Raw genomic sequence first — 18795 nt, forward strand, 5'->3', positions numbered from 1 at the left:
CCTGAAGTTTCCATAGCAGTAGCTTAGCCAATGCCTATTAACTTTTTTAAATGCCCATGAAAAATGACATATTCTATTGGCTTTTAAAAATCCACCCTGTGGGACATAAAACAAACTTAATAAAGACAAAAGATCAACACTCATTAAAATATTCTTGTAAGAAGTGAAAGCAGCCATGATACATGGAAATTCCTAGCAGGACCATTCTCCTGTTTACCACCGAGGGAAAACATTCTTCTGAGCTAAGCATGTCCTTTCTCATTAAATGTATACCAGGTCCCAAACCCCAGCCCTCTCTGGAGTCATTGCTCAGGTCTGTCAGTTAAGTAAATATGCTCATCAGAGGATCTAGCAGCACACACAGATAAGGTAGATATGAAGTCCATTTCCCTTGAAATCAATAGGAAGGTGGTGGTTAGACACTATAATTGAGTCAGGGTTTCATTTGGGAACCTGTGGTAAATGTTCCCACTACTACTGTCACGGGGGTGCAACAAAGTATACAACAGCTGTGGCTGGATCTCTGGCACCATTAATGGCACAGCCAGCTGAGACCTGCTGCAAAGGGCTTACCTGGAATACTAAGATAAAATCTGTCCTGGGCTAGAGGGGGCAGCTTGACTGACAGGCTCTCTGCTTATTCCAACAGTATTGATTTAAAATTGGGCAAGGATTCAAAAGCCTTCTGATGCTAAACACAAAAAAAAAGTCAGGTACAAATATATCCAAGGAGGAATAAGGGGTTTAACCCCTCAAGAAGTCCTTGGTTAGGGATAATTATAGTAGTGATAAATAGAACGTAGGGATTGTCTTTGCCTCCTTTTTCCTACTATGGAACCACGGAGTTTAAAGCACAGGTCACTGCAAAACATCTCTAAGAAACAGGATTTACCCTTTACTTCCACATGCTGGATCACAGGAGCAATCTCACTCCAAGGGCAGTGAACCCAAGTTTGCACCAGGGCCAAGGAGAGCTCCGACACCCAGCGCTACCTCCCATCCCCAGGAATTACTGAGACTCTCCTCAGCCCAAAGCTTATCCCCACATAGGGAGATGAATCTGTACAGCACAGCCAATGCTCACTTGATGGGCAGAACAATTAAGTATTTAGGCAGGTATAGACTGCATGTTTCTGGTTTTGGAGGCATTAGGGGTCTGGATTTTTACACCTCTGCTATTTTAGACAACCTTCCCCTAGTGCAGCCAGTACAGAGCAGGGCAGACTTCTCTGCTGCACACCTAGAATAGGATGGATAAAATTATTTTATGCACACTCCAGTACAGCAGGAACTCACATGATTTAAACAGGATATTGTAAATTACAATGCAAAAAACTGTAGGGCAGATCCCAAGAGGACTGACAAAATTTGGCAAATTCTTAAACTACACTCACACAAACTAGTTATTGTAGGACTGAATTGTTGTTGTAGCATTATTTTAAGATGGAAACCAATTGGGCATTACATAAGCTCTTTATGCCACAAATCTGTTCACAACTTATATCCATATATTTTAATTTTATTTAAGCATATATGCCATATATATGCATATTTGCCAAATAAATTGCATAATAACTTAATTTGCATAATCCATACTTTACTGTTGCATAATCCATACTTTAGTCAAGTTTGGTTTTTTTTTTTTTTTTTGTTTTTTTTTTTTTTTTTTAGTTTTGGTACTCTTTAACCCTTAGCCTCCTTAAGGGAAAAACCTGCTTAAAATCTGACTCACACCATTATTCTGTGATAGTTGGTGTCATTAGTGTATTAAGTCTTCTTAACCAGGCCCATTCCTGCAATTTATTTAATTTTCACAGTTCCCACCAACTCCAATATTCATTCCAATATGGCCTCACTGCCAGATCTGAGCCTTACTGAAGTAATACCTGATTACTTTTCTTTTCCTGTGACTAGAAGGGTTCTGAGAATGGCTAATTTCCTAAACATTGCACATGTACAGCCACCAACAACCCAGTCCTTTGTGAAAGAACCAGAGTTCTTTAAAAGTGTCTTCTCTTTCACTACAGCCATTCTGTTCTGCAGTAATGTAACACCCTGTTTGTGAAAATACACACACCTACTTCTTATTTACACATACTGGATTTTATACCATGAATTCACCTTGTTTTAATTATGCATCATTTCCTAGTGATACAGGAAACAGACCTCTAGCCATCTTGATTGTGAAAACTAGCACCTCAATTTTTTTCTTTTTAAAGTGAAGCTACTGCATTAAAAATAAATGAGGTATTTTTTGTCAGATGATTGGACACTGAGTACACATAAGAAATCACCAAGAGCATTGTGTGCTGGTCTGTGTGCTAACCTTGAGCTGCAGTTTATCTATTGCCTGCAGTTCAGGAGACAATAAGGTATTTTACCCAATCAGCTGATCAGCTGAAGGAACTCAAAAAACTGAAATGGATTTGAAATACACAGCCTTTTAGATATCAAATTACCTCTGGAACCCTCTACCCAGAAGTAACTCAAACAAAACCCATTTGAAATACTGCTTCAATATTCAAAAAAATCAATAATTTAAACCACAGGTTGAACATTTTTACTGCTTCCACGGCAGACTGTGGTTTTTTGAAATGAAAACGCTAACGGCACCAAAGGGGAAAGCTCCGGCCAGCCGAGCTGTGTGTGTGCAGGCGTGGATTGGCTGGAAATGCTGGCTTACTTCTCCTCCCCCAGTTCCGTTTACATAAGATCTCTTAAAATAAACAACTCTCATCTCCACCACTCGGAAAAAAAATGATTTTCTTTGTTGCACTTGATGTTTCTGTCCCTGAGAGCTCGGCAGTATCAAGACACTTCACTGTAAACACACGTTCTGAATGCAAATACTACATCCTCAATTATGCTATTAAGTCGCATTATTTTATATGTAACAGGCAGTAACACTGTGGTTTTGAATACCAGCAAGCACACTGTGAACTCCTTTTCTGTCTATTAGTCTGAACTCCTGACTAATAGACAGAAAAGCAGGAATATGGGTGATGGTGTATTCCAAATTTACAGCAGGAGCAGGAAGCAGTTCAGCACCTGCTGCAAAAGGCAAACAGGTATGGATATTCCACTGCCCATGATACCTGCTCATTTAGGGAGAGAAATAGCTGGCTGGAAAAAGATTTCTTAAAAGACAGCTAACACACATAAGGAAGAGACCTAGTAGGAATGTGAATCCTTGAATGGGCTAGACATGGAGGATGTTGGACACAGAATCAAGTCTCTCCTCTGCATAAATTTAACCATCAGGTATATTTTTACCAGAGCTTGAAATATGTCACTCTCTAGAAACTGTAATTTTTTTTATCATTTAAAATCTCATTAAATCCTTGCACCCTCCAGAACGAATTTTTAAAATTTTGTTAAAGGAGGAATGCAAGAAACACAAAACACACCACCCAAAAAGCAATTAGATAAACATCACAAGACAGAGCTTATGTATCTGCAGGTATATAACTCCCAACACACAGTATGAACAATTTTTGTTAGGGTAGAAAAACATCACTCTTAGTATTGCAGAGAGGGGCATAAGAAAGAAGTCATGAGATTGATGGTCCTTGGTTTATCATTTTAGTACTTTATTCTCAGATATATTCTTTGACACACTTTTAGAGCCTTCTCTAACTATAGTGTTAAAATAGAAATGAAAATGTAAATTTTGTTATGAGAGTAAAATTGCTCAAGTAAAACAACTATGTTTTTATACACAGACAGTACTATTGTGAAGCAAAAATTAAATTTGCATTTTGGTTTCTAGAAAAAAGAAATTATTATATCCTTTTATGAATGTTCTGGTTGATAGATTTGTTCAAGTTTAACCAAGATAAATGAAGATTTTTGTCTAGAATAAGAAACAACAAAAATATAGCCATTTAAGAAATGTGACACTCAAAAAATAACTACTCCAAAAATTTGGACATTTTCAGTATTTTGTTCTTCTTAAAGGCACAAAAAAATTTATGGATATCAAACAAAAACCCCACAAATGTCAAGAGAGAAATTCATCTGAGTTTGAATATATCCAGAATATAGGAAAATAAGATTTTGCTTATTTACGTGTTTGAGACCTGTGTTACCTCCATGTGAAATCACCTATTTCAGGTAATCCTGTCAGTCTTTAAAATATACCTCCTACACAAGAGCAGCAATCAAGTGACCTTCTGAGAACCCTGTTCTTGGCAGCAGTATAAACTTAAACAGAATAATAAAAATCCAGTAGCAATGAGAAACCCAATATTCATCCTCTCGTCAATTCTTGCAAAGGTAGGGAGGAAAAACAAGCTCAAGTTTATGCTGGAGTTAAGGGATTTGGGCTCTAACAAATCACCCTGGGCAGGAGCTCCAAGCACCTGCAACAAGTGGGTTCTGTGAACTGCCAGCATCTCCTTCTGCTCCATCCCAGCACACCTGAAACGGGCAGTACAGGCTGGGGGCAGTTTTGATTCCCTTGGCAGAACTCAAGCCATGAAGTTCATCACCACTGACAATAGATTTAAGACCCAGTCCAATATAGCATGGGCTGGCAGTAGGTTAATCTTGAAATACAAAGCATGGATACTCATGGCAAAGTTTGTGTTCAGAAAATAAAAGGGGTGTAGGCTTCTGGCTCTTATCTGTTGTTGCAGCTACAGCCTGGAATGGAACTACATCCCTCAGTCAGAAGGACTGATAATTCTCTTGCTGTAGCCTCTGGATGTTTCATCTAACGATCCCAACATCACTCCTATCTTGTCTGGATTGACTTTTGCTCAGCATGCTTTCAACCATGCCCCAGTCTCCCACAAACACTTGAACAATGCAATCAGCTGCTCCAGCTAAATCAGCTGAGAGTTATAAAGCTGAGCTTCGACATATTGAAAACACTTCAATCAATGTCACTTTACTAAACCTTCTCTATGGCTTGATATACAGATTAAATAAAAGGGTGCAAGCAGGAACCCTCCTGAACTGCACAGGGAGAGAACCATCCCAGGCAATAAAGCTGAGCACAACCCTGACACTGCACTGACACCACGCTCCTCTCAGTCCATTGTTTAAGCATGAAGCTTGACAACAGACCAGGAAGATGCTTTGGGACAGACTGCATCAGGGACATTTGGGAAATATTTCCAATTTCTATAGATTCCACAGACAGATAAGATAGACCAACAATTGCATATGAAAAAGACTGGTAGGTTTAAAACAAATTATTTCTAAAATAAGTAGGCTACTGATGCTCTTTAACAGCAGCATTGTTGCCATACAATTTTTACTACAGACTGTCATGTTGCAATAGGGCTTTACACACATTCATTTACTATACCATGTGAATTACTAGAAACACACTTGTCTATGTTTGTGTGATTTATTAAAGCATAAATCATAATAGCATGTGCCAGAAATTCCTTTTGAAGGATATAATAAGGTAACAATTATCCTCTGAACCCCTTTCTTTGTCTTCAGAGTATAAAATGCATTAGAACATATTCATTTGCTGCCCCATGACAGAAAATGAAAGCAACTGTTATGGTTGCACTGAATGCTTTCAGTTCCTGTAGCTGGCTGATGAAGTGAGTTTTGCTCCTGAAGATGCTGTCAGAGGCAAAAACAATAGTTTTGCCAGTACTTTTAAAGAATAAACCTTAAAAACAGTAAGACAAAATTAATTGAAGAGGTTCGTTTTTACATACATGCAGATGTATGTGGAAAAATCCTACATATAAATATTAAATGTAAATTTAAAGTATATTTTATTTGAAAGAAAATTATGTACACAGGGCCTCCCTGTGTGGTTTTGACTTGAACCAATGTACATCACATTTTTCGTTTTACGCAACAATTCATGGTATCTGAGTCAGGGGAATTGTAGCATTTTCTTCTGGGGAAATATACACAGAGGAGCAACATTGCAAGCATTGTTAAAATTCCCCTCTGAGAATGTTTAAGGCCTTTTAGATTAGCCTGTGAGTGTTTGGAGTCCTGTGTTTGATGACTGGCACAGTGAGAATGCTCTTAATGTACCATGATTTTACCCAATTATTTTTGAAGGAAAAATCATAAACTAACATTCACTACATAGAAGGTGCTACATAAAGGCATTATTAACTGTGCAGGTAAGTAGAAGCAGCAAGATCACAGGATAAAATTTGCTTTATTAATTCAAGGAAAGTATAATTTAATCTCTCAAATTTTGATTGTTTTAAAATTCTATTTCTGTGGAAGAAGAAACATAAGCGTGGTTTAAATTTAAAAGAAAAAAAAAAATGAAAACCAAGTTTCAGCAGTGATCCAGAATTCACTTAATTTTTCTTCTTCTTGCTGAAAGACACTGTGCCCAAACCACATACCCCAGATGCTTAGGAGTAAAATGATGTGGACCTCTGAAACAAATGTGATTTCCAGGAATCAGAGTGGATATTAAGTTTCACTTTGCTCAAGAGACATCAAAACATTCTTAACAAATAAGCACCTATATACGTGCCCACTTTCTTTGGTTTAGCTCACAATATACAAAGAGCTATTTTGTTCATAGATTTGGTAGATGCCTAACTCAAAATTAAATCACAATGTCACGTGAAGATCCAATTATGTGTTGTGCAGGTCAGATTCTGAAGGATATTTACCTTTGTAATTAACTTCAAGTAAGTCCGCGTACCATGTCATTTTACTGAATGAAAAATATAAGTCACAACAAACTCACGCTTGGCTGAATTTGGTGTCTGTACTCCTGTACTGCCCAGGTTCTCTCTGCTGAATATTCCTGACCATTTCCATTGGCTTTGGGTCAGAATCTGGAACCTAGATTTTCATTAATGATATTCTAGTTATGCACAGTGCACACATATTTTACTCAGAGCACCATTATTACCTGTTCATACTCTGTCACTTTTAGGGATGGACACAATGCCAATTAAAGTGCATTCAGAATGCCACACATGATGGCTATGATGGCTGGCAAGCATCCTTATTAACTACTATACTTTTTCAACAACAACATGCATACAGCAGTTCCCTGGAAACAGGATCATTTTGGGGCTCCACTAAATAGATCACAATACCATAATTACTGCCATGGTCAAGTCACACAGTTCGGTGAAGTTCTGTACACGAGCATTTTGATACCCTGTGTTTATCTAAAGTTCAAACTGACTAAAATAAAAGAGCACATGTCACTGCTTTTCTAATATTACATGCTTAAGCCTTATTTTATTTACAGCTTCCTGCAGCTCTCAGCTCAATTCCTGGTTGTGCTGGCTGCCACGTAGCTGGAGAAGGCTAACAAACCCCTGCGTGTTCACATGACAACCTTTGTGCAAACGCATCCTTATTCTGTCATCTACTGGCAGCGTGCTTCCCAGCCATGGGCTCTGCCAGTCCTTACCAGTTTGCCAATTACACAAGCTGCTTCCCAGACATCAGACAAAAATTCCATAAGACTGCTGTGCTAGCGTACCCTAATTAACCATCAGCTTAATTAGACAATTTACTGTGTAATTAGCAGGCAATTAGTCAACACCTCTCAGATCTTATTGACTGCTGTGACAGCCTTCCTTAGTCTACACATTCCCATACGCTTGCACGACCATGATCCCAGCCCTATCCTGCACAACAGCAACCCTTGCAAGGGAAGGGAAATCATATTACGTAACAAGGGAAGAGGGAGAAAAATCAATATATAGCCTGTTCATTTATTGAACTGTCTTCTAGCCAAGACTTTCTTTTCTCTAGGAGTAGAAGGTCAGCTGCTAACAAAGAAACATTCAGCTATAATATTAGCTTATGCCTTTTCATTTATAATGTGGTTAAGGAATTTTTTTTTCCCTTATACTGCACTACATTATCAAAGAAGTCAGGCAAGCAGAAGTTAAAAAAAAATTAGAACTTACTAACATATAGTAATTTTAAATATATGTTCTAGAAGAGTGAAAAGGTGATGATAGCTGCTTTTGAGACCTGTAGTTTGCATTGTAATTAAATGCTTCATAGTCTAAAATGCACCAGGAAAGTCAAAGTATACAATGTCAATACTCAATAATAATTTAATAGCATTAGTGTAATTCAATAGAAATAATTTTTGAAGTAGTATCAAGTCCTCCACACAAATCTGAAGTTGTAGGTCCTCATAATACAAGATGTGAGAAATTGCAATTAAAGACCAATATAACATGGATATTAAGGGATTCTTAAAAATGTGTGTTCCTTTTTCCATAGACTGAAAATTGGATTTTGCAATTAGCACTGACAAGAGCTTTTTGGATAATTCCTAAAGTAGTAATTCCAAAGTTCACAAAATGGGTACACTTCTGTCCTCCTGGAATTAACTCTAGAGGATTTATTCACAAAAATCCTACTCTACCTGACTGAAGGATAGAATCCCACAATCGCTATTGTATTTAAAAAAAAAAAAAATTCTGTATTTCAAATAATGGTAAGAAATGCTATTTAGAATACACTCACACACATATTTGGATTAGCAATAGGTATTTTAACATAAGAACCTGTCAGTTTTTTTAAACATATAGGGCTTCATTCTGCTTTTGCAACAATGTCAATCAGAAGTAAATGCAATTATATCATCATGAGATTCAAAAATCAGCTCTTTGCTTTCTTAACTTCTTGTGTGAGCAAATCAGATGTTGAACACAGCCTTATCCTTTTAATTTACCAAGTGGGAACTCAAGACCTGAGATGACTGTACAGCACCATAAACATGCTTGACACCAACCTCAGTGTCCCTGTAGAGCCAATCTGGGCCCACATTCCTGCAAAAATCTTACAAGACTGCATGGTCCATGCAGTCATCTTATTGCAGGGGTTCCATACTGTTGTCTCCTTATCACAAAAGTTTCAGACCTTCCTGGTGTTTCTCCTGGGCTGCTCCTCAGAGCACTGACTCAACCTCCTTCGCAAAGCAGCCAGCTGACTCCAGTTCCCTTCTCAACACCACCCCACTCTTTCACAGCACTCTTCTTCTCATGGGTTACAGCTGTGGCTGTTAAAGTCGGGCCTGTTCCTAATATTTGATAATTGGCCAGCTGCAACTCCTTAGGGGCAAGATTACTTTCTACACTATCTTTATTTTCTTATATTCTGGCCCCCTCCGGGTCCAAGCAGGAATCGTGGGGCAATAGCTGCTGGATGAGGTGCTCCAGGTCTCCCCAGCCCGCGGTGCAGAGCAGAACTGCAGCCACCCCACAGCAGGGCTGCCTTGTAACGTGCCCAGCTGGAGCAGAAGCCACCAGCTGCTGCCAGGGCAGGAGCCCAGTGCTGGAAGATCCTCCCCAAGGCATCTCAGCCTTGGCATGCCAGTGGGGACACAAAGGGTCACTTAGGCTTTTGCAGAAGCCAGCCTTTGGGCACAGCAGTCAATGCAGGCCTCAGCAAAAATGCTGAACTGCAAATCAGAGACACAGAATCACGACAAACACTTGTCCTTTATTCCACTTCAGTATCTCAGTAGGCCTAGACTGAAGTCTAGATAGTATTGTGGGTTTCTTTTTATAATTAGAATGTGGAAATGAGTGCAAAAAAGCTGAGCTGTGACACATGCACTTAATCAAATGGGGAGAGTCAAAAAGCCAATAACTTGACAGAAGGGAAACTTCTGACATTCTATATTGACAAAATAAAGATTTCATTTTTTTCCTGAATGTCTGTGGCTTGCTTTTAAAGCGCATCATACAATTTCAAAAAAAAGGGAAGTTTGTAATTTATGCTGAAACTCAAAAATGTTAAGTATGGCTTTATGCTGTGATTGTCTTGGTGTGTTTTAAATACAACTATTAAGAAAAATATCCTACAATCTTTTCTAACAAATTATAAAATATATTAATGCCACTCAAGAACATTAGATGCAGTTGGTTGGCACAAAATGAAAAGGTTTGCAGCAAATCTGAATTGAGCATGGAAAATATGTGAAAATTTTAAATTTCAGAATTATCACATGCCAATTTCTAGCTTACATTCAAACTGCCTTTTTAGCTGAATTCTTTCCAGACAAAAAATTATGTGAGTCATTTACAAGATCACCACCAACCTTCCAAGGACATTAAAAACAACCACAGAAAAGTGTAGCTGAATGGTATTTTACACAAGCATGTTACATATTTGCTTTTTAGAATCCTGTTTATTCAGGATGTGATATTAAAAAATGTTGAGTACTTCAGATACAGCCAACTGCAGATCCTCAGCAGTTTCAGAAAATCATGGATGTGTGCTCTCCTTGTCTCTCTCTTGATAAATATTTGAAGAAGAATGAGGTATTTTCAGAAGAACGAGGTAAATAAAGCAAAATTAGTAAAGAGCAAAGCAGTTTCTTAAGTATAAAAAGAAATAGTTCTGATTTTTAACCAGTGTACAATTTGCATCCATTTTGTTTGACTGACTGGGTAATAGTTGCACTATGAATAGAAATTGTCTCCTCTCTCAAGCACTGGTCACTATTAGAACAGCACATATTATGCTGAGCAGAAATGAACACTCCTACTTTTGGAAGCTATTTTTTATATAAAGGCTTATGTAGCAAATTCCTCAGTGTTGCAGTCTGTATGGACTTTCAGAATTACACTTGAACTGCTCCTCAGTTATGCCAATCTAAGTGCACTATAAGTTTCAGTACAATAAACAATAGTTTTCAGATTAAAAAATACCTTAAAGACTGATTTACAAGTCTTTTATACATAAGCTGCCTGAAATATTCAAGGTCAAGTTTAATGTTCACACTTACACTTCATATATGTATATACACTCTGACAACACTGTTTTAAACCAGACTCCAGGACAAAAAGACAGGAAAAAGAAACAACCTCTAAATACTGTGTAAAAAATCTCCAGATGAATAGAAACCAAATACTTTAGACATAACTGAGAATCCTGCAGCCTACCAAGAACCAGTTTTAGACATGTATCTGGTTTTACCTTTGCTGGCCAGCTTTTTTTGCAGCCCTGAGGAAGGGAAGCCATTGCCAACTTAGACTTTGTGGAACTTATGCCACAAGGTCAAGGCATAAGGCATAGAAGTTCCAGCCACACTTACTCTGCTCCATGAGGGTGAATGGTGGAAATAAGGGATAACATGGGAAGAAAACTGCTGATCCTCTGTTTGTAAAAATCTGTCCTTCAGCACAGATGAGGTTTACTGACTCAATGTGCAACACCTCTGCATGACAGATCCCTCTGTCTTCCACTGATGAATTGTCACATTTTGCTCCACGCCTTGAGATAACAGACTTCTCCATGAGAGACTCTGTGCAGAAAAGAGACTCCCACTGCACAAGAAGTGCAGCATTTCTGTGATATTTTATGCTACAGGAAGAGTGGGACTAAACGTTTCCCCAGAGGTTTAATTTTTTATCACGAACTTGTAAGAAGTTTTTAATTTCTAAAGTAGTAAACACAATCACAGAGAGAGAGAACACTTTTTACAGATTGTTGCTGAACTCTTGCTTTAAAAATGCAGTTATCTTCAGCATTTGCAATATTAATTGGCCGAAATACCCAGAATTACTGATGGCAAAACCAGATTTTTGAATGGCCCAAAGTGCCTCACTTGCAAATTCACTGGTGTCAAGATGCACACCTACACCAGCTGAAGGTGGGCATCTACCTGGTGCAGACTTCAGCTGTGATAGGAAAGCCCTTGGCCTATCAATAATGACTTTGTTAAAGCTCTCAGTCCTGGGATCTTTGGTCTCTCTTTCACTGTGTTCAAGCTGTGCTCCACCTCTCCAGATGGATTCTTCCAGGGTGAAGATATGCCAAACCCCTACATCACCGGAGTATGGACTGAGGAAAAAGAATGGTTGAATGCAGCCCTTTCCAGTTCCTCAGACAGCAATTTTGAAGCTTTTGAAGTTATTTGAGTACAAAGAAGTCTCCAGCCTTCTTTAAATGGGGTAGGGTAAAACTAAGTAGAGAGATGAGATCTGATCCTTCAGTTGAATACATCGCAGAAATAGTTTTTCTCATAGACAAAGGAGGAAAGCCTGTTTTCCTGCTACTTAGATTCACATAATTATTTGTTCCTTTTTTTATAGCTAAATAACACATTTTATGTAAAAAAAAAAAAAAGTCATAACTACAGCATTTTAAAAGATAATAATTACATTCCATAGCACTTCTCTACCATAGCCTTTTACCTCTTCTGCTAAATGTTGCTGATTTTGTGCACTGATCTAAAAATACAAAAAATTATGAAACAATAAAGACTGTATTTCTTATTAAAATTCTTTCAGAAATATTGAACAAAATGAAGGATAAAACTCCTAAGAATGTGAAAACCAATAATAATATTTTTAAAACTTGTAAAACAAGAAAATAATTTAACCTAAGAGTGTTGTGTGCTAAGGAATCCCATAAAATGCTAATTTTTCTGTTCAAAAATGTAGTTAATAAAAGTTGTCTAATGCTGTTTAGTAGAAAGGCAAACAGTCCCTTTTATATTTGACATTAACAATCTGATCATTTGTCTCCCCAAAGAAAGCCCATACAGCTTTCATACAGACCACACAATAAAGAATAGTAATATTTCTGTTTACTGAGATATCAACTGGCATTTCGTTGCAAGTCAATGGTCTATCTTTGCTACAGCATTCTAGACCTCAATCTGGCATCTACAAATGTCAAGAGTATAAAAAAAAATTATAGGATGGAAATCAAAAGCATGTTCTAAATTCCTAAAAACCAAACAAAGTTCACCTAGACATATTTGCTGCAGAAATCAGTACAATATTCAGCTGTCAATCTTGAAAAACAATGAGGGAGCGATGCTGTCAGTAGGACAGGATAATAACATTTCAAGCAGATGTTCAGGCGGGGCTCTAATTCTCACTGAACTCCCTTGGTAAGCATTTAATTTCTTTATCATATGCAAGCTAGGCAAATTGTACTTCATCAAAACTGTATTGTGAAATATTAATATTTCATATTATAGCAAAACTCCATAGAATAACCTTTGTCATATTAAGAACATCAGAATTTCAAATGTCATGGTTCTGCATTTTAATGCATCTTAAATAGCTTTTTGGCTTGGCACCATAAATTATAACTAGTTTAATCTAAATTACTATGCTGTAATATCATACAAAAATATACATTTTGTAATACAGATTCACTTCTGTGAAATACTAATGTTATGGAAAACAATGCATCATTGTACTATGATTTTTTTACCACCTTCAATTATGAAGCAAGATGCACACAGTGCAAATGTACAGAGAGAGAACTAGCTGGAGCCTGAATATGTATATTGTAATAACACACAGAAATGCAATATATACTGGGAAAATTAATTAATTCTCTGCCAGCAATCATTTTTATTTAGAAATGGTGCTGAAAATGTTTTGTAAAATCTACATCTGTAAACTGCATAAACATATATTATGGCTAGAAAGTTCCCTCCGCTATGGTTTAGTTCAGATTTAATTTAGTTTTAATTGTAGCTTTGTTTTTAAAATCATCCATGCAACTTGCTCCATATGTAATGAAGAAAATTAAAGATTAAAAATCAAGTTAGTCTGCATGTTGATTTCTGCTGGTTCTCATAATAAAGGCAACTGTTTCTGCATTATTGAAAGCGACAGCATCACAAATCAATGCATGTCACAACAAAATAAAGACAGATGTATCTGATTAATCAGAATTAAATTTTAGAAGTGAAGGAAGCATCTAAAAATCAAAGCAAACATTTCTGCTAACCCAGTTGTTTTTTCATCTTTCTAAACAGCCTGTACAAAATGCAGTGAGAGAACAACAAAGCCTGAATTCAGCTGATAAAACCCTAATTTCTGCTATAAACTCCTCACTGTGGTAGTAAATATGGCATAGGAATGTACACACCTCATATAACCTTTGACTAATTTTGATACTATGTTTATACAAACTTTCTGATTACAGGTTTTAATACAAATTTTGTGTTCTAAACAATACTGACTAATAAATTCTTAGCAAATAAACCAGCTCACTATAACACTTCTCCTAAAACCCTCCCACTCACAGTTATGTTTCTAATTAATGCAGAATGTGTCATTCTGCGTGTAGTCTTCTGTTCCTCTAAGCTCTAAAAGAGGTAATAATTGGTATCCATTTATTGTGGACTATATGATATGCAGCTCCCCATTTCCCCTCAGTACCTTGCAAACAGAATTCACAAATAACGTTGCTGCATACAGTTATCTGAACAAGACAGAAATACTATTTGAACCAACAGAGCAATGAGCTATTGATCCTGCAGTCAAAAAGGGAAGACATGAATGTTGAAAAATGTGTGTGAAGAGACACTTCTATTCTGCTACTATTTGTCTTTCCTAGTGATTGTCCATTTCAAAAGCAGTTATTCCCTTTTCTGGAAGAAATCAAATCTAGTTGATACTAAAGCAGCTGTGCAAAGATGTTTAATTTAATAAATAAAATTTAACAAGTCACTATCTCCCTCCCAGATACCATCAGATACATACAGGTATAATCCCCTATGATTCATATTTGCTCTACACTATAAAACCCAGCACCTTCTAAAGTATGTAGAGTGCAGCATATTTCGAAGTATAAATACCCTAAAGGAATTTCAGCTATTTCTTATGTTAACTTTTTTGTAGGTTTCAACAATAGTACAGTAGCAGGCAAGAACAAACTTTGCTGAATCACTCCCAGTTGAAATGCTTACCCTACAAACAGAGAGTGCTACAAAGGTTGTCATGAAGACAATTATGAGCAAGGTAGGTGGGTGTTTAAAAAGGGAGCAAGCACGGCACCAAACAGTGTGCTACAGAGTGCTGTGTGCCAGCTCCCTCTGGGCAGCATCTGAAGTGTTCAAGGTGAGGCCAAGACACACGAGGATTAGAAAGACTAGGGGAGTAAATTACGGTCCAGAGGCTGAACTCCAGCACTGCTACCCAACAGCTCCTCTGTACAAGGCAGTACGTGGGCTGCAGGGATCCCTGGCCTTGTGTTTTAGAAGAGCTTTCTGTGCTAGATGATGGAAGAGAGAAAAGTAGAAGTAGCTCATATGAAATAAGTCCTATGTCTTACGAGAATCACAGCTCTCCAGCCTGAGGCCTTTTTATCTCTATCCTTGGATCCCTTCTTCCAAGATTTATCATGCTTTTCTCTCCGACCTTATTCTATTACACCATAGTTAATGAATGGAATTTTGTGATTGGGCTGTATATGCTTTTCACCACCCATATGTCACTCATATTTAGCTGCATCAGTCCCTTTCCCTGAAGTGACAGAGGATGCCCTGGTAAACAGGGAATTCACTGTTTTCCCCTATCAGTGTCTGAACACAGTGGCAAATTCAGTCACTGGTTCTGGAAAAGGGAGAATTTCTCCAGCTGCTAAGTTCCCCATGGCCACAGAGGCAGGTTATGCTTGGCAAATCAGAAGGAAGCCCATCAGTTAAGCCTTACCAGGACAAATAAAATAAGGAGATGAGGGAAGAACACAGAATCCTACTTGCACCATATACAATCAAGGCTGAAGTGGAAAAGTTTCAGCTGCCAAAAATTGTGTCTAGCAAGCTCTCCTCCTTCCCAGAAGCTCTTCCACTCTTGGGAACTATACTGTCTGGGGAGCTGCTCCCCCTCCTCCCACCAACTCCACAAGCTTAGATCAGGAAAACTTTGCTCTTGATCCTGCTGTGTAGTTTGCTTTGACTAGCTGACAGTGCAGGACAGCTCAGTCTGAAATCCCCACTGTTGGTAAGACAGCCCAAGAGAGCATTCTGCTCCCTGCTAAAAACTGTACAAGATTTATGTCTACATAATCAGAAGCTAAATTAGCAAAAAAAAAAAAAAATCAGCACATTATGGCAACCTATAATATTTCAAACTCTCTACCAACAACTTGTTCTGACATTAAGTCAACAAGAGCATTCTTTCTGTAATACTCAGTTCATGTAAGAACTGCGGTACCCTACTGAGCTTTTCTTCCCATTTGAAATAGTTATTTTTGAAGCATTAAGTACCATGTTACTCTGATAAATAAAAGCAATTTTGCTTCTGCTGCACCTCTTAGCCAAGCATCTCAAATCATGCCACAAATACACCTGTAGGAAGTGCAGCACTAGGAAGAACACAATAATGGAAAAGCTAGGCAGCACTTGGGTAGGACACAGTTCTCCTAGACACAACACGATTCAGTATCAGAATATTAGAAGGAAGCTTAAGCAGAAATAACAATCACTGAAGTAGAATTCACTAGCTATCACTTTTCTGAAGTTACTAACTTAAATAATACCTGCAATATCTTATTGCAACAAATACTTTTGAAAAAAACTTGCAAGATCTTCATCTGAGTCACACCTCCAGAGCGTGGCATCCAGTGGAACACTTCACAGCCGCCATTTCAGAAATGACTCAGAGTCTGCTGCTTAGTATAGCACCAACATCACTTCCTACAACATTCATGTCTTTCCTCCTGAACTCCTACCCAAGCTGGAACTCAGCCTGTGTCTGTTTAGCTCTCGAGATGCACAGTAATCAACATGCAGTCTGGCAGGACTGCCAGCATACCAGCAATAAAACTGATAAAAAAATAAGTCTCAGTACTTGCTATGGGCTGGCTGTAGCCTAGGCACTGAATAATTACAGCTGATGGTAGGTTATACATGTAAGTCAGTTGTAAACATACTTGAATGACATTTATGTCCTAAAAACTGTTTTAATAAGAAGCCCTGGGAAGTAGATTGGAATCTCCACTTCAATCCAGATGAACACTTACTTCCCCAGGGCGACCTCAGGTGTAAGAGGCAGCAGAATCCAGCCTGACATGTTTTACAGTATTCTGCAGCAATACAGCATTTTGTTCTTGACCTTCCCCATACAAGAGGGGCACCCACTATAGTTAATTCACCTGTGGTACTTACCCATGGAAAGTTGTGGAAGAGGAATAAATCCACCTTCTCTGCTCTGCTCCATCCATCAGTACTCTCATATATCCCCCCTCTGAACCAAGAATAAAAGGCCCTTGTATCCAAATTAAATTCAAAAGCTTTCTTCAGCCCACACTACTCTATGTTACTGCTTAACAATACATGGCTGTTACTCACACTGTTACTGAGGCCTATGTTCAAGGATTCACCTTTTCTTCCTCTCTCCACAAGTCAAACCATATCTACATCTCAGCTCAAAAGCTGTTTCTTTTCTCTGTGATCTGTTTATCAAAGCTGTTATTTTCTTTCACTCTCTAAACTTCTTGCTCAGTCTCACTTCATCATTTTGAATGTAGCAAAAAGAAGTTGCAATTCTCTTGAATTCAAACAAGAAATTACACACTTAAAACTACACAAAATGCTTTTTGTAGGGCACCACACTCCAAGTCCTTCCTCCTCCACTACGACATCAACTGAAGGTTGATGTCACTGTGTTCTTCTCTCCTTAGGCTTGGTTTTATGCTGCCACTATCTTTCTCTTCCACTTCCCACCCAGCCTCCCCCTTGCAGCCACATGACCACATTGCAACTGCACCTCCAGTTCAATGGCTAATCTTGGCTGCCTCTGGCTCAGAATCCACATTTCATGAGTTATGTGACAAAGCTGTTACTCATTCCCTTTACATTCTGATCCTTCACAGAAAACATTTTCACTGCAGTATTTAAAAAAAAAAAAAACAACATTTTGCCACTTAATTGTTGACAAATATTAGAAGTTGGGGCAATATAAGGGAGGAATGTGACAACAAACAGAACCAGAAATTGTGTCACTGCACTGTGGAAAGCTCAGAGACTAGCTAAACTACACAATGCATCATACCCATTCTCTGCTATTTCATGCTAGCTGGATATAACAGAACCATTCCCCAAAGATTTAGATTCTTCAATTATACAAAGATATGGTTACATGCAAAATACACATAAAATATTAAAAAATGTTAAAATATTTCCTCACCTTATCCAGGGAGAATGTTTTAGTGACAGCAAAGCCCCATCCAGCTTCAAATGCTCTTCGAATCATTGAAGAACTAGTAGCAGGGGTTGCACTGGCAAGGCCAAAAGGATTTGGAAACTTCAATCCAGCCATTTCTACACTGATATCCACTAAATCAATAGGAGTATAGAAGAGAGGTAGTTCTGGAACTGTAGAAACTGCAACACCATGTAAGGACTGTAAAAAAAACCAAAACAAACAGTAACACTAAACCACTGAATTTTTTTTCCTGATCTATTTGTAAACAAATTGTTATTAATCCTGATAATGGAATAATTAATAACCCAAATTTCAAGTACTCTATTTTGTGTTCAGACTTGCAGATCAGCAAAACATGCAAACATTCACCTATGTAATATCTGCAGCCCAAACAGTCTTCCTGCTGAAATACTGAAATACTGTGCTATGCTGGAAATAACAATGACAGTAACAAAAATAATGAAGAAAAAGTTACTTTACATCCTGTACTGATAAGCCTGGTTAAGTCCAAAGGTTTGTTCAGCCTTTCTGAAGAGCCATTTCTATTCCCTACAGCAGTCAGTAACAGTGAGACTGAAATAACCCAGGGTATGCAGACAGACCCTTTCTAGTTCTCTTCTCAGGTGCCAATCTATAAAAAGTATAAGAAATTGTGAAAAATGAGGGAAAGCATCATGTGGAGGATCACTCAGCCCTAACTCTATGTATTCTGAACCTCTGAACCTTTTCCCCCCACTTTGAAAGATTTTTATACAGCCCACACAATGGCATACCTATGCAAAACTAATGCTGGGATTATATTTAAATGTAATAGCATGAATATACTTCAAGACTGAAAAAATTAGGGCCTGATTGCCATCAAAAACATCATACACGTTATGGCTGTGCCACCACAGTCACTTTT

General features: G+C 37.9%; 1 protein-coding gene across 1 annotated transcript in view; it reads right to left on the reverse strand.

Moving 5' to 3' along the window:
• Positions 1-18795, reverse strand: part of DPYD (dihydropyrimidine dehydrogenase) — a 334630-nt gene that overhangs the window by 142556 nt on the left and 173279 nt on the right. The window contains exon 13 of the mRNA XM_050977198.1: positions 17874-18089. Within this exon, the coding sequence (XP_050833155.1) occupies positions 17874-18089 (216 nt within the window). The remainder of the gene's footprint in view (positions 1-17873; positions 18090-18795) is intronic.

The sequence above is a fragment of the Serinus canaria genome, chromosome 8 (genome assembly GCF_022539315.1).
Source record: "Serinus canaria isolate serCan28SL12 chromosome 8, serCan2020, whole genome shotgun sequence".
Lineage (NCBI taxonomy): Eukaryota > Metazoa > Chordata > Aves > Passeriformes > Fringillidae > Serinus > Serinus canaria.